Below are 13,331 nucleotides of genomic sequence, written 5' to 3'. Positions count from 1 at the left end.
ATGGTCAGGTCATTTAAGCCTGTTTGCCTCAGTTTCCTCATCTGTAAAATGAGCTGGGAAACCACTCCAGTATCTCTGCCAAGAAAACCTCAAATGGGGTCATGAAGATTAAGACATGGTATGACCCTGGTCAAGTCACTTAACCCAGATTGCCTCACCAAAAAAAAAAAAAAGATTAAGACATGACTGAAACTGAACAACAATAAGAGATGAGGGGTTAGGGGAAGACAGGGCAGTGGAGCTGGGAATTAATCCATCCACTGTGGAAAACAATTTGAAATTATTTCAGAAAAGTCACTCAACTGTTTCATAGCCTTTGACCCAGTGATTCCACTACTAGGACACACACATCCACAAGATCAAATAGAGAAAGAAAAGCCTGATATAGATCCAAAATTTAATAGTGGTGCTTTTTGCAGTCACAAAACAAAGTAAGTGTCCGTAATATTGGAGAATCTATTTTAAAATATGTCATATGAATACAATAAATTATCATTGTGCAATAAGAAACGCAAATATAAGGAATTCAGAAAAAAATGGAAAGATTTATACAGACATACAGAGCAAAATAAATAGAACCAGGAGAAAAATGTATACAATATCTATAATAATATAAATGAAAAAATCCTAAAAGGCAACTGAACTCAAATTAATAGTAAAAACTAATATTGGTCCCAAAGAATAGATTACAAAACAATTATATTTCACTACTCTTGGTAGAGAAGTTAAGGACTACGGGAGTAGAATGTTGTACATGCTGACAGAGGCCAGAATTTTATCAGTCATTTTTATTAACTTTGTTTTCTTTGGCTATAAGGGAAGGTCCAATGAGGGGAATCAGGAAATGAGAATAATATGAAAAAAGTATCCATTTTATAAAATTATAGTTCATATGATACCACAGGGATTCAATACTGGCCTGACTGAGCAGTAGCCCTGTAGTCAGGAGGACCTGAGTTCACATCTGGCCTCAGACACTTACTAGCTGTGTGACCCTTGGCAAGTCACTTAACTCCAATTGCCAAAAATAAAAAAAAGAAAAAAAACTGGCCTGATTGTTAATATAAAATAAAATAAAAATAGCATTGAATCTGACAAGTATAACTCCAGGTTAAGAACCACTGGTCTGATAGAACAATTAATTGTTCAATCCCTCATATTCCCAAGGGTCCAATATATGCTAGCTTAAAAATTAAGAATTGGCTAAATTCAAGTAGTAGAGTATATTGAACTAAATTAGGCACTATAGAATACACTGAACTATTAACCAAATGGCCTGGGCTCTGTCCTAGCTCCACACAAGCTATGTAACCTTGGGCAAATCACCTAACTGCCCTGAACCTGTTTCCTCATCTGTAAAATGAAAGATTAACTTAGACAATATTTCATTTAGACAATAAATTAGACAAGAGCCCTTCTAGCTCTAACATTCTATGATTCTAGCATCACATCAATACATTTAAAAATACAGAGTCATAGATTTAAAGCTGGAAGTCAGAAGACTATCTCAGCCTAACATCCTCATTTTACAGAAGAAACAGGCTGAAGTGATTTGCCAGTGCTTATCTAAGTAGTAAGCATCAAAGGTAAGATGAACTCTGATCTTCTTGTTCCAGACTAATGTTCTTATCTATAACCTACCTCCTAATAAAATGTTGCCCTTGCTCTCAAATTTATACTTCTCTGGAAAACTTCAAACACGTCAGGAGGGTAAAAAAAAATCATCAGTCTCATAGTACACTACAGGTAGGAAACTAGAGCACAGAAAGAACACAGCAACATGAATTAGCAATCCAAAAATCACATGGCTAGTCCAACTAGAAACACAACTGTGCTATTCTACAAATGTCTCCTTTGCCCTTCTGCTCATAGTTTGTGTCTCAGTTCTCTTTGTTCCATCTCACATCTCCCCTGAGATTAGACTATGTATGAAATTGAGGGCATCCTTGAAAACATGCAAGAGATCACATCTTGTAGTCACATGGCTGCAAGAATTGTAGAGAATATAAAATCTCACTTCCTTTATTGCTCTAAGAATTATAAAGAATATAAGATCTTACTTTACTGATTTTAAGAATACATTTGACTCAGCACAGCAAAATGCAGCCTTGCAGTCTCTATTAAGACAAGGTTTGTCCCATGCAAATACCAAAAATCGCCTAAGAATCATGTTAGATGTCTTTACACATTACTTTGTTCAACCAACAAGCTATTTTGACATCAGATGAGGTGTTAAAAAGTGAGATATGTGTTTGTCGAATGTACGCACTAGTGATCTAGAAGATATCTTTCATGAGGTCCAAATGAAAGGATTTTTTTGATGACAAGATTCTCTAAATGTTCCCATTCTCTAATCACAGGTGGGTGATATCACCCCCTGGAGGGCGCTGGAGTGATCCAAGGGGGCAGTAGTAGCCTTGGGTGCAATTGGAGGTCATCGAGTAAAAATAAGGGAGCAGTGGAAGCATAAGGAAAGAAGATGAGAAAATTTTGAAAAAGCCATTCATACATGTTTCATCTGTTGTGTAACAGAGTTAAAGTTGTAGTGATTACATTATATTCCAAATAAATACACAAAATGCAAGTTATAACTGATCAGTGGTCAAATCTACCAACAGGTCTTAACAAGCAAGTGTTGGCAGGTGAGCCTGTCCAGTATTGTTGAAAAGTCCAGAATGTACTGGCAGGAATATGTGCGTGTAATGACTTGTTTACAATATAATACCATATGGTTACATAACGTAATATTGTATCATCAAAATTTTGATGCAGAAAAAAACACAAATTTAAAATAAATTATTGAATTTAAGATGCTTCCTTTTTTGAAAATTTTATGTTTTTTTGAAATGATGCAAATTTCAAAAAAAAAACATTAAAGAGTTAAAGAAGGTAGATAAATGGGGAGGGCACTGAGTAATTTTTTTGAAAGGGGGTGGTAGGCCAAATAAGTTTGGGAACCTCTGCTCTAAATGCTCTCAACTGCTGGAATGCTATAAAGCCTCCTAAGTAAAATATATATTAATGAGAAAAGAGGTCAGTATAATCATTTATAATGGGAAAACAAATTGGATGAAAGAGGAAAAGTGCCCAAAGTATAAAAGGTTTTCTAAACACATTGCTCCACATTAGCATGTTGAAGGAGATAAATTAGAATCACTATAGAAGACATGTATAACCAGAAAGCTGGGGGGAGTGGGAGACAAACATTGGGAGGAGAGGATCTTGTAGCAATAAAAGACAATAAATAGAAAATCAAAGCGGCACACAAAAGGGGATACAAAAAGAATAGGGAGAAGGTCTCCAGGGCGCTCAATGAATCCTCTATGACAGGTTCAATATATAAGCAAGGGTCATGGAGGGTAGAAAGGCATGAAGAATCCATGATCATATCACTGAAGGGAGTACTCACACCAGTGAAATCCCAAATCATTCACACAGTCACATATACATAAATTTCAAGCTGGAAGGAACCTAGAAATTATCCAGACCAACTCCACTCATTTTACAGATGAGATTTAGTTGGAAAGCCAAATCAGAGGACCTATCCAGTGACAAGGAATAAGAACAGAAATGTCATGGGAAGGTAAATACCCCAGGTCCCATTGACTGGACACCTTAGGGTCATGATTAGAAAAGCAGATGGGAGACACTTCCTAGTGCCTGTAATGGGGAGGTTTGCTAATGAAAAGGTTTTAGTCTAAGCAGCTAAACTTTGTTTATGAAATTCTTAGCTTAGGAGTATAGACTTATTTTAGCACCCTAGGTTTGGCACAATAGATAAACATACATACATAGATAAATAGATACAAAGATACACATATATTTGATGTTAATACTTTTTTATTGCTAATGAATAAAAACTAGAGTCAATTATGCTCATACAATCAGTTTCATCATTTGTTCTTGTTGTTGTTCAGTTGTGTCCAACTCTTCATAACCCCATGGACCATACTGTCCATGAGGTTTTCTTAACAAAGACACTGGAGTGGTTTGCCATTTCTTTCTCCAGCGGATTAAGGCAATCAGAGGTTAAGTGACTTGCCCAGAGTCACACAGCTACTAAGTGTTTGAGGCCACATGAACTCAGGTCTTCCTGACTGTAGGTGCAACACTCTATCCACTTAGCCATCTAGCTGCCTCAGATGCCATGCTCATATTATTGGGGCTCACTGAAATGCAGCATAAGACAGAAAGGGAGGATATTCCTAGTCTGAGTCATAGAGCCCACAAATCTAGACTAGTGATACAAGCACTATCTCTGCAAAAACGAAGCTGGGGAATAGAGGTTGCCAGCTATCTGAGAACTTGGCATTAGAGAGTTTGGTATCCCCTTGGTATATCCCCTCCCCACCCTGCCAAGACCCCTCTGATGTTGACTAGAACATAACTACTGAGTTAAGCATGGGACTGTCTAGTGCCTAGTCTTCATTGTTGATTAAGGTCAGGCTAGTAGGCAGCAGAACCCACTGATGGGTTAAGTAGTCAATCTGGGTAACTAAACAGCACCTACCATTGGCAAAAGTCCAATGAAATCAGACACAGGACAGATAAGTTTTGATAGGGATGTAGGGAGAGGGGGCAAGAGGTAGTGAGACAACTAGAACACAGGATATTTTCAGGGATTCACTGGAGTCATCTGAGCAGTCATAACACCAAGATTGAGAGAACTTGACCCTTAGTGGAAGCTGCAGTAGCAAAAATATGGAGTGAATAAGACATGGTAAAAAGCGACCTAAACCAAGGAGATTTGAGCTAAGCCTACAATTCTTTAATCCAGCCTTCATCTGGTATAAATCATAGTGAGAAACATAGCTATAACATGGCCATGGAAAATTTTTCTGGCATATACAAGAATGAAATCAGGCAAAATTTTGTATCTAGCAGTCTTTCCAGGTAAGAATAAGCACAGGAAACTGAGTCAAAGGCTGGCCTAGGTGATCTCCAAGGTCTCTTGCAACTGTCTATGATTCTGTTATTCCACCAAATAAGCCATCAATTGGCATGTGGCAGAAACTGGTTCAGTATTATTTATTTCATAGGAAATCAGAAATTATAAAATTAGATCTGGAAGGGACCTCGAAGATCAGCTACTCTTACCTCCTCATTTAACAGATTAAAAAACTAAGAATAAAAGAAGTGAATTGATTGTCTTGCCCAAGGTCATACAGGTTGTGAGTAATATGAGGTTGAAATGAACCTCTGTAGAGACACTCCTTGAAATAACAGAGAGCTTATTGAAAAGGCGAAAATAGGAGCCTCCAGAGCATGTGTATGCACATAGGTAGCCTACAAAAGAGACTACAAGAGAAACCCGCAACACTCTTTCTATATAAACAAAAGAGCAATAACTTCTAAGGGTATCTAAAAATAATTCATGTAGAATATTTGTAATATAATAGTTATAGCTGTTTATTTAAAGTTTAACATTAAATTGTTTAAATTATTGTTATGACATTAAAATTAATGTTTTAAATATTTATTTAAATATTACAATATTTAAACTATTTATCAGGGCTTATTTCAATGTAACTATTTTCTAGAACTTACTTCAATACAACTATTTATTTCTCAAAACTATCATCCCACTGTTTCTTCATTGGTTAGTTTATCATGACCTAGGTGCATCAATAACATGGGCTCAGCATTGGCAAAACAATCTGTTTAGGTTCTGTTCCATTATGTGCACTTGTTCTCGGCAGGAGCTAAGGAATTATACTACTCCCTAAAACTTTGCTATGTTACCATTTATCACTCACTTAGCTTTACAGTAGCAGATATAAACCCAACTCCTCTAACTCCAAATCAACTTGTTCTGTTTCATTTGAGCACTGGCCTAGAAGTTAGGAAACTTGAGTTCTCTTTCTTCCATCCCACTAATGAGATCTGTGAACTTGAAAGAGTATTTAACCTCTATTAGCTTTAGTCACTTCATCTGCAAAATGGGGATAATGATAGCTTACCAATGCCTGAGAGTGAGGAGTTAGACCAGTTGATCTCTGGGGATCTCTTTCTGCGCTAAGTTCTGTGATTTGATTATTCTAACTCTTGATTCCAATCTTAAAATTGGAAGAGACCTAAGAAATTATCTCGTTCACTTTTGAACAAGAATACTCCTAAAACATTTACCAGTGGTCATCTGACCTCCACTTGAAGATCCCCAATGATGGGAAATCCAGTAGCCCTTTAAGAGAGTCTTTCCTACTTTCAGATACTTCTAATTGTTAAGGAGATTTTCCTTTTACTAAGCAAAAACCCTCTGAGTCAGGAATAATGTTTTCTAAAGTCCCTGTCACATAGTCTGGACTAATTTTTCTTAAGGCCCTACCCCCCTGTACACTAGGCTAGCTTTTTCTTAAAAGACAGTGCAATATGATCCTTAAGACTTAATTGTTCCAATGCTTTAACAATTGATAAAGTTTCCTAGTGGACTAAAAAAACCAGTCCATAAGATGCCAAGAACTCAAGCTTCATGAATTCTTCTGACTAATGTGGCACCATGGCAAGAATACAGAGGCAGAAAAACTATGCCCAACTGAATCAATACCATATACTCGCTGAGTGTCCTATAATATACTAGCAATAGTATTCTATTATCCTAGTATCCTGAGTATCTAATTATATATTATATTTAGTAATTGTATGATATTACTAAGTAAACTTTCTATTATTAGTTGTTAAATGATCTACGAGTATCTCATTTAGTTTTCATACTGAATTGGAACCACCAGACCAGCCTTACTCTAACTTGGCATGTAATATTCTCCTCTCTGAAAGTTCTATCCATTGCTTCTAGTTGTACCATATGGAGTCCAGCTAAATGAGTTTAATCTCTCTTTCACATGATAATCCCTCCACTGTTTAAAAAAAAGTTTTCATGAAGAATTTAGAACTATTCCCCAATTGACAAATGGTCCAAGGATATAAATAGGCAGCTTTCAGAAGAAGAAATAAATAAACATACCAAAAAAAATGTTCACAATCACTAATAATTAAAGAAATACAAATTATAATATGTCTGAGGTAATATCTCATATCTATCAGATTGGCAAAGTTAACAAAAAGGGGAAATAACATTAACACACTGTTGGTAGAGCTGTGAATTGGCTCAGCCATTCTGGAAAGCAATTTGGAAATATACCTAAAAATCTATTAAACTGTGAACATCCTTTGACCTAGTGATACCAGTACTAGGTCTATGCCCCCAAAGAGATCAAAGAAAGAAGAAAGGGGCCTATGTGTACAAAAATAGTTATAGAAGTTCTTTTTGTGGTAGCAAAGAACTGGAAACTAAGGCAGTGCCCATCAATTGGATTGAATAAGTTATGGTATACGTATCTAACGGGATGCTATGGTGCTATTAAGCAATGATAAAGGGATGGTTTTAGAAAAACTTTGGAAAATCTATGTGAACTGATACAAACTGAAGAGAGCAGAACTAAGACAACAATTTACACAATGACAACAATGCTGCAAAGACAATTTTGAAAGATTAGAAACTCTTTATCAATGCAATGACCAACCACAATTTCAGAGGAGTCATGATAAAACGTGATATCTACTTCCAGACAAAGAGGTGATGGACTCACTCAGAGAACACACTAAAGCACATTTTTGGACATGGCTAATGCAGGAACTTTTTTATTTGACTATGGGGAGGGGGAGGGTAGAGGCAGAGAATTTTTAAATTTTAAATTTTTAAAAATTAGACTTCATACTGCATCCCAAAGTCTCCTTCCCTTCAGCTCATCTTATAATGATAGATTCCAGTCCCCTTACTATCCTGTTAGTAGAACATAAGCTCCTTAAAAATAGGGACTTTTATATTTGTCTCCAATACCTACTATAGTAACTGGCATGCAGTAGGCATTTAATGAGGGTTGATTAATTGTTTGTTTTTTTCCTCTTCCTAGATATGTTCCAATATGTCAATGTCCTTTCTAAAATGTGGTCACCCAAACTGAACATAAGAATCAAGATTTGGTTTGACCTGAGAAAATCTGGTACTGCAGCCCTATCACTGCCATTTTTGTGGACACATGGTTTTGATTAATGTAGCAGACTAAGATCATGTCAGTTACAAATACTCAACTGTACCAGCTTCTTTCCCAGGAGTATCAAACTTAACATCAGCAATTGCAGCAAAACTCCTGACCAAGTAAAGCAAGAAAGAACTAGATTAAACTATAATTGGGAAATGTTTAACAAAATAAATACCAATACAATAGAACGTCTATAATGTCAATATGTGGTTTTCTAAGTCAATATGTAGCTGTGGACCCCATTTCTATTTGAGTTTGACACCACAGCTGTAGCCCACATCTCTCCATTCTATCCACAAGGATGAATGAAGGAAAAAGTGTTTATTAAATGATTACTGTGTGATTACTACAGGCACTGTACTAAGCATTTGTATGTGGAAAAAAAACTGGTCAAATGCCTTGCTGAAATTCACGTAGTATACGTGTATACCATATGCATACTACATATATACTATACGTACATCATTGTTCTAAAAATAGTTAACCTGAGGAAAGAGGAAAGAGAAAAATAGAGGAAGAAAAAGAAAGAAAATAAAGACTTACATTAGCAAGAGATTCTGGCCTAGTAGTGGCTAAGAATAATAATACCTCCCATATCTGTAGTGCTTTGAGGCTTGCAAAGTGCTTTTCCCACAATAATCCTGTGAGGTTGGAGTATAATACAGAGCTCTAACTAGGAATTATTTTACCTGGTAGGAAGACATGGTGGAAGTGGGCTAGATCAGAGGCCATCAAACTCAAGGGGCAGCAGGCAACCTGCAAAACTCCTGAGTGTGACCCAAATCAGAATAAAATATAATTGAGAAATGTTTAACAAAGTAAATTAAAAATACAATACAAGATAGATAATGTTAATTCGTGGTTTTCTAAGTCAATGGTGCAGCTCACACGGCTGTTTCTATTTGAGTTGACAACACCTGCATAGAGGGAAGTCTGACTGCAAATGTTTTCAATAAAGGAGATGAAGCAGCCAGTGCCCTCAAAAGAACCATTTGAGCCCTCCCAGGGGTTTATTGAAAGGAGACAGTTCCCAAGGGAGGGGCACCACAGCAAGGAGCCCTAGGTATGGGGCCAGAAGGGGGATCCTGGTCACACGAAGGGTACAACCCATCAGGAGACTGCTGGGCCTCATACACAGAGATAGCAGTCAAAGGGAGGAAAGAAACAACAAAACCTTCAGTTCAGTATCCTGGGTCAAAACTCAGGGTCTCAATCCTAGTTATAGCCCAATGCACTTAGATTATATTAATTTAATTATTAAGTAAACTGAAGTATAGAAAAGGGAAATAATATACCTTCAAAGTCATACAGCCATTAGGTACTGAACCTGTTATTCAAAAAGGTCTCAACTCAAATTTTCACTAAATCAAATTTACCATTCCTTATTATTCCAAATTATTGAAGGTTTGCTTTAGCACAGAATAACTGTATACATAGTGTATATGAAGCACAGTACACATACATAGCATGGTAATAATAGTATAACCTTTTTGGCATCATGTGAAAGCTTCACATTTCTTTTATTATTGTAGTTGTTCTGTTGCTTCAGTTGTATCCGACCTTTCATGGCCCCATTTGGTGTTTTCTTGATAAAGATACTGGAGTGGTTTGCCATTTCTTTCTCCAGCTCATTTTATAGAAGAACTGAGCCAAACGGGGGTTAAGTGACTTGCCCAGGGTCACACAGCTAGTAAATGTCTGAGTATCATATTTCTTTATACACACTTCAAGGAGGTGTTGCATAATCAATCATTTGCCTTAATGAGTGTACTAATATTAATTAGTTAACTGGTTCTTAATAGTTAATTTATATAACCAGTAATAATACCACTATAAAGAGTATTGTTCCTATCACCTGTGATAGAGATGGGCTAGATTCATTTTGTCAGTACTGTCAAGGCAATATTTATTACTTGGACTACTATTCAAATATCCTTTGCTGTCTGTATTTGGGGGAAGGAGATCATGTGTAATAGGGAAGAGAGGAGAAAGAGGAGAAGGACCATGGAACATAGATTTAGAGCTAGAGGAGATCTTAGAGATCAAGTCCAACCCCATCACATTACAAATGAGGACCCTGAGGCTCAGAGAGTTTAGATCACTTGCCCAAAATCACACAGCTAGTAAGTGACTTAGTTCCTCTCACTCTAAATCTAGCATGGTTTCACTGTGCCACATTGACTGTGGGTCAGCTGAGGCCACTTCTGGGATCAGGGCATCAGAAAGGACCCTCACACAAAGTTTTGCTTAGGAACCAGAATACAAACTGGTTGATTATAATCGCAACAAAAATAATGGTCTAATGCTTCCTTTCATGAAAGCAACTCTGAATTGGTAGATATTTTTACACTCAGAAATTCTAACTTTGTTCTGATTTGATCTTTATAATATTTTAAAGATCTTCTGCCTTGTAAGCTTTTGACCAAAAAGTCATAAAATAAAATTCTGGATTAGATAATTCAAATTTCATCTATTTTTCAAACATAATGGGGGAAAATAACCTGCAAGATTACAACTAACTTGCTTCTTTCATTTCTAAATTTTCTATTGAGAATTGCTTCTCCAGACCAAACAGGAACTGTCATTTCCTCTCTGTGACAAGCACAGTCATATCTGTAATGTCTTTCTGCCCTATTGGTTTCTAAATATTCACTAAGTGCTAAGTTTTTATAGCCTTCTGTGATATGTTGCACAGTTTCTGCCATTTCCTTGTATAATCTGTATCGGGGTAGAGGACCTGTCACCCCTAATCTATATTAATCACTAAGACTTGCCTAAAAATAATGCCTAATATTCAGGCATCCCTTAGTTTAGAGGCATAATTGGACAAGTGAGCTATTCTGAATCCAAATCCTATCAAGTCAGCTAACTTCTCTGAATCTCAGGGTTCTCATCTATAAAATGAGAATAATAATGGCACCACCCTCACAGGATTGTTGTGAGAATCAAATGAGAATATGTATGTAAAGTGCCTTGCAAACCTTAAAATGATTATTTCCAATATTCTGCCATCTAGGCTTTTTGGTAAGTTGAACTGGACTGCATTATTTTTTTTCATATGTCAATCACCTAGCCTTTATTAAACTCCTATCATGTTCCAGGCACTATGCTAAGCTCTGGGGATAAAAAGAAAGGCAAAAATCAGTCCCTGCTCTCAAGGAGCTCACAATCTAATGAGTGAGACAACATACACACAACGGTGTGCAAACAAGATTAGATAGATAGATGATAGATAGATAGATAGATATAGATAGATAGATATAGATATAGATAAAGACATAGATATAGATATAGATAAATATAGATATATATAGGATGAATTGGGAATAATCTCAGTAGGAAATCACTAAGATTGAGCACTGGAGGAGGCTTCTTGCAAAAGGTGGGACTTAAAAGAAACCAGGTAAGCCAGAGGTGATGAGTGGAGGCCTTCCAGGCATACAGAACAGCCAGGGAAAACACTCTCAAGAGTCAAAGATGGAGGGTTTGTTGTAGGGTAGTATAACCATAACCATTTTAACATCACATGAAAGTTTTTCCTTCCTTTGCAGACACTTCCAGAAGGAACTGAACTGCGTTAATTGAATTCTTCAGAACTAATAGGCTACCTTAATGAAGGTAGTATCACCATTTCTGTTAACATTATTATTCTTACCACCCCTCGGGGACTCCTGCAGTGAACCCTGGCAAGCAGTATGTAGTGCCGTTAAATCAGATGTGGCCCCGCGTTAAATTGTTTACGTTGCCCAGGACTGGGGTCGGTACCAGGACTACATTTTCTCAATCTTCTCATCACCCTCCTTTCAAGCCTTCCCTCTCCCATTCTCCTCATCTCCCTAGCCTGACTTCATGGGGCCCCAGAAATCGAAGGATGGTTAAGAACTGTATTTTGCTGATCGGGCAGAAGTTGGGGAATCTCCTAGCTCTTCCTAGTACTATAGTACTCCTAAGTTCTGAGTGCCCTGCCCCCTACGACAACGACCGCTGACATAGGGAAGTGGGGAGGTGGGGTTCAATGCACAGAGAAGGGCTCTAGTCCCGTCAGTTTCCTGCAATTGATCTAAATGAAAACAAACCCCGTAGCAGTTCTCTGGTTAACATGAAAAGCTACACACCGACCCGAATGACTACGAGCGTTGTGGGCAGGCACTCGGTCCAGCCCAGATTCCAAACCACGCTGATTTACAAAACAGCCTACCAGAGCACAGACAGAGAGTTCCCTCCTCTTGTGCTTAAACCAAATAAATAAATAAACACTTACTAGTCAGGGAAAGGAGCTTTGGTATCAGGAGACCAACAGACACGGCACTCTCAGTTTTGACTCTATGTGTCTTTAGGTACGACCCTTAACTGCTCTGTGCCTCAGTTTCTCCCCGCTGTAATGGGGCGATTTGAATTGCGGTTGTTAATTTTTGCTACTTCCTGGATGTCAACTACTTCTCCACACACATCTCAGCCCCAAAATCTAATAGCCACTTTCAGTTCTCTACTCCGCTCAAATCCCTCTCAGAAGAGGGGTGGCGAAAGGCTCTACCGACCCACCCCCGCCCGTTCGGGGGAAAGGAGAGGGACGGGAGGAGCTGGAGGGACCCTGTGCGAAGCTCTGTCCTGGGTGGCTGTGGAAGTCTCTTACCAGGGCTATGACCCCCGATGTTGCTTCTGTCGCTGCCCCTCAGTTGCTCGGGGCGCTCGCCCCAGGCTGCCGGGGTACCCCGCTGCCCCCTGCCCAGCATCGATCCTCCCTCCGAGGTCTGCTACCCCCGCTGCTTCCTCTCCACCCCCGCCAGAGCTCTGGGAGTGGGAAGGCAGGGGCGGGGAGGGTGGGAGCTCCAGCCCGGCTGGACTCCTCCTCCTCTTCTCTCCCTCCGATTCTCCGGCTCTCTGTCTGCACCGCCTACTCTCCTAGGGAGACCCAGGCCTGGCCCTTCAGCCAGAGAAGCATGAAACCAGAGCCGGGAGAGGAGTGGTGAAAAGAAGGGGATGGGGGATAGCAAGGAGACTTCTTCCTTCTCCCAGGACCGTGATTTCCGTGAAATTGCAGAGCTCTCTAGCCGCCCACCAACTCCAGTGCTGGGGGCCACAGCCTTCCCTTCTGGGCTTCCGAAAGTTTGGTTTCTGCTTTCATTCAATCACTGCGCTTTGAACCTAGGAAGAGAAAATTAAGGATAAGGGAACTATGATATAGAATTTAAGGATGAAGGAATATGGCATGTCTATGGCATGGAGAATAAAAGGGAATCCCCCCAGCTTCCAAATTTTGGGAAGGGTAAAAACGTAGGTGTGTGAGGTGGA

The 13,331-nt window shown here is 38.6% G+C and overlaps 1 protein-coding gene across 2 annotated transcripts in view; it reads right to left on the bottom strand.

Annotated features, from left to right (window-relative positions):
• The window catches only part of DISC1 (DISC1 scaffold protein), a 527,908-nt gene extending 514,808 nt beyond the window's left edge, over nt 1-13,100 (bottom strand). Inside the window, exon 1 of one of the 2 annotated variants that reach the window (XM_078156229.1) lies at nt 12,673-13,100. In XM_078156229.1, the coding sequence (XP_078012355.1) occupies nt 12,673-12,772 (100 nt within the window). In that variant the 5' untranslated portion in view covers nt 12,773-13,100. The remainder of the gene's footprint in view (nt 1-12,672) is intronic. The other variant, XM_078156230.1, reaches the window with a different exon arrangement.
• Between the last annotated feature and the right edge of the window lie 231 nt (nt 13,101-13,331).

The sequence above is a fragment of the Phascolarctos cinereus genome, unplaced genomic scaffold (assembly GCF_003287225.1).
Source record: "Phascolarctos cinereus isolate Bilbo 61053 unplaced genomic scaffold, phaCin_HiC Scaffold_5;HRSCAF=322, whole genome shotgun sequence".
NCBI classification, from domain to species: Eukaryota; Metazoa; Chordata; class Mammalia; order Diprotodontia; family Phascolarctidae; genus Phascolarctos; species Phascolarctos cinereus.
Note: the sequence above shows the minus strand (reverse complement) of the source record. Positions and strands in the feature narration are given on the sequence as shown.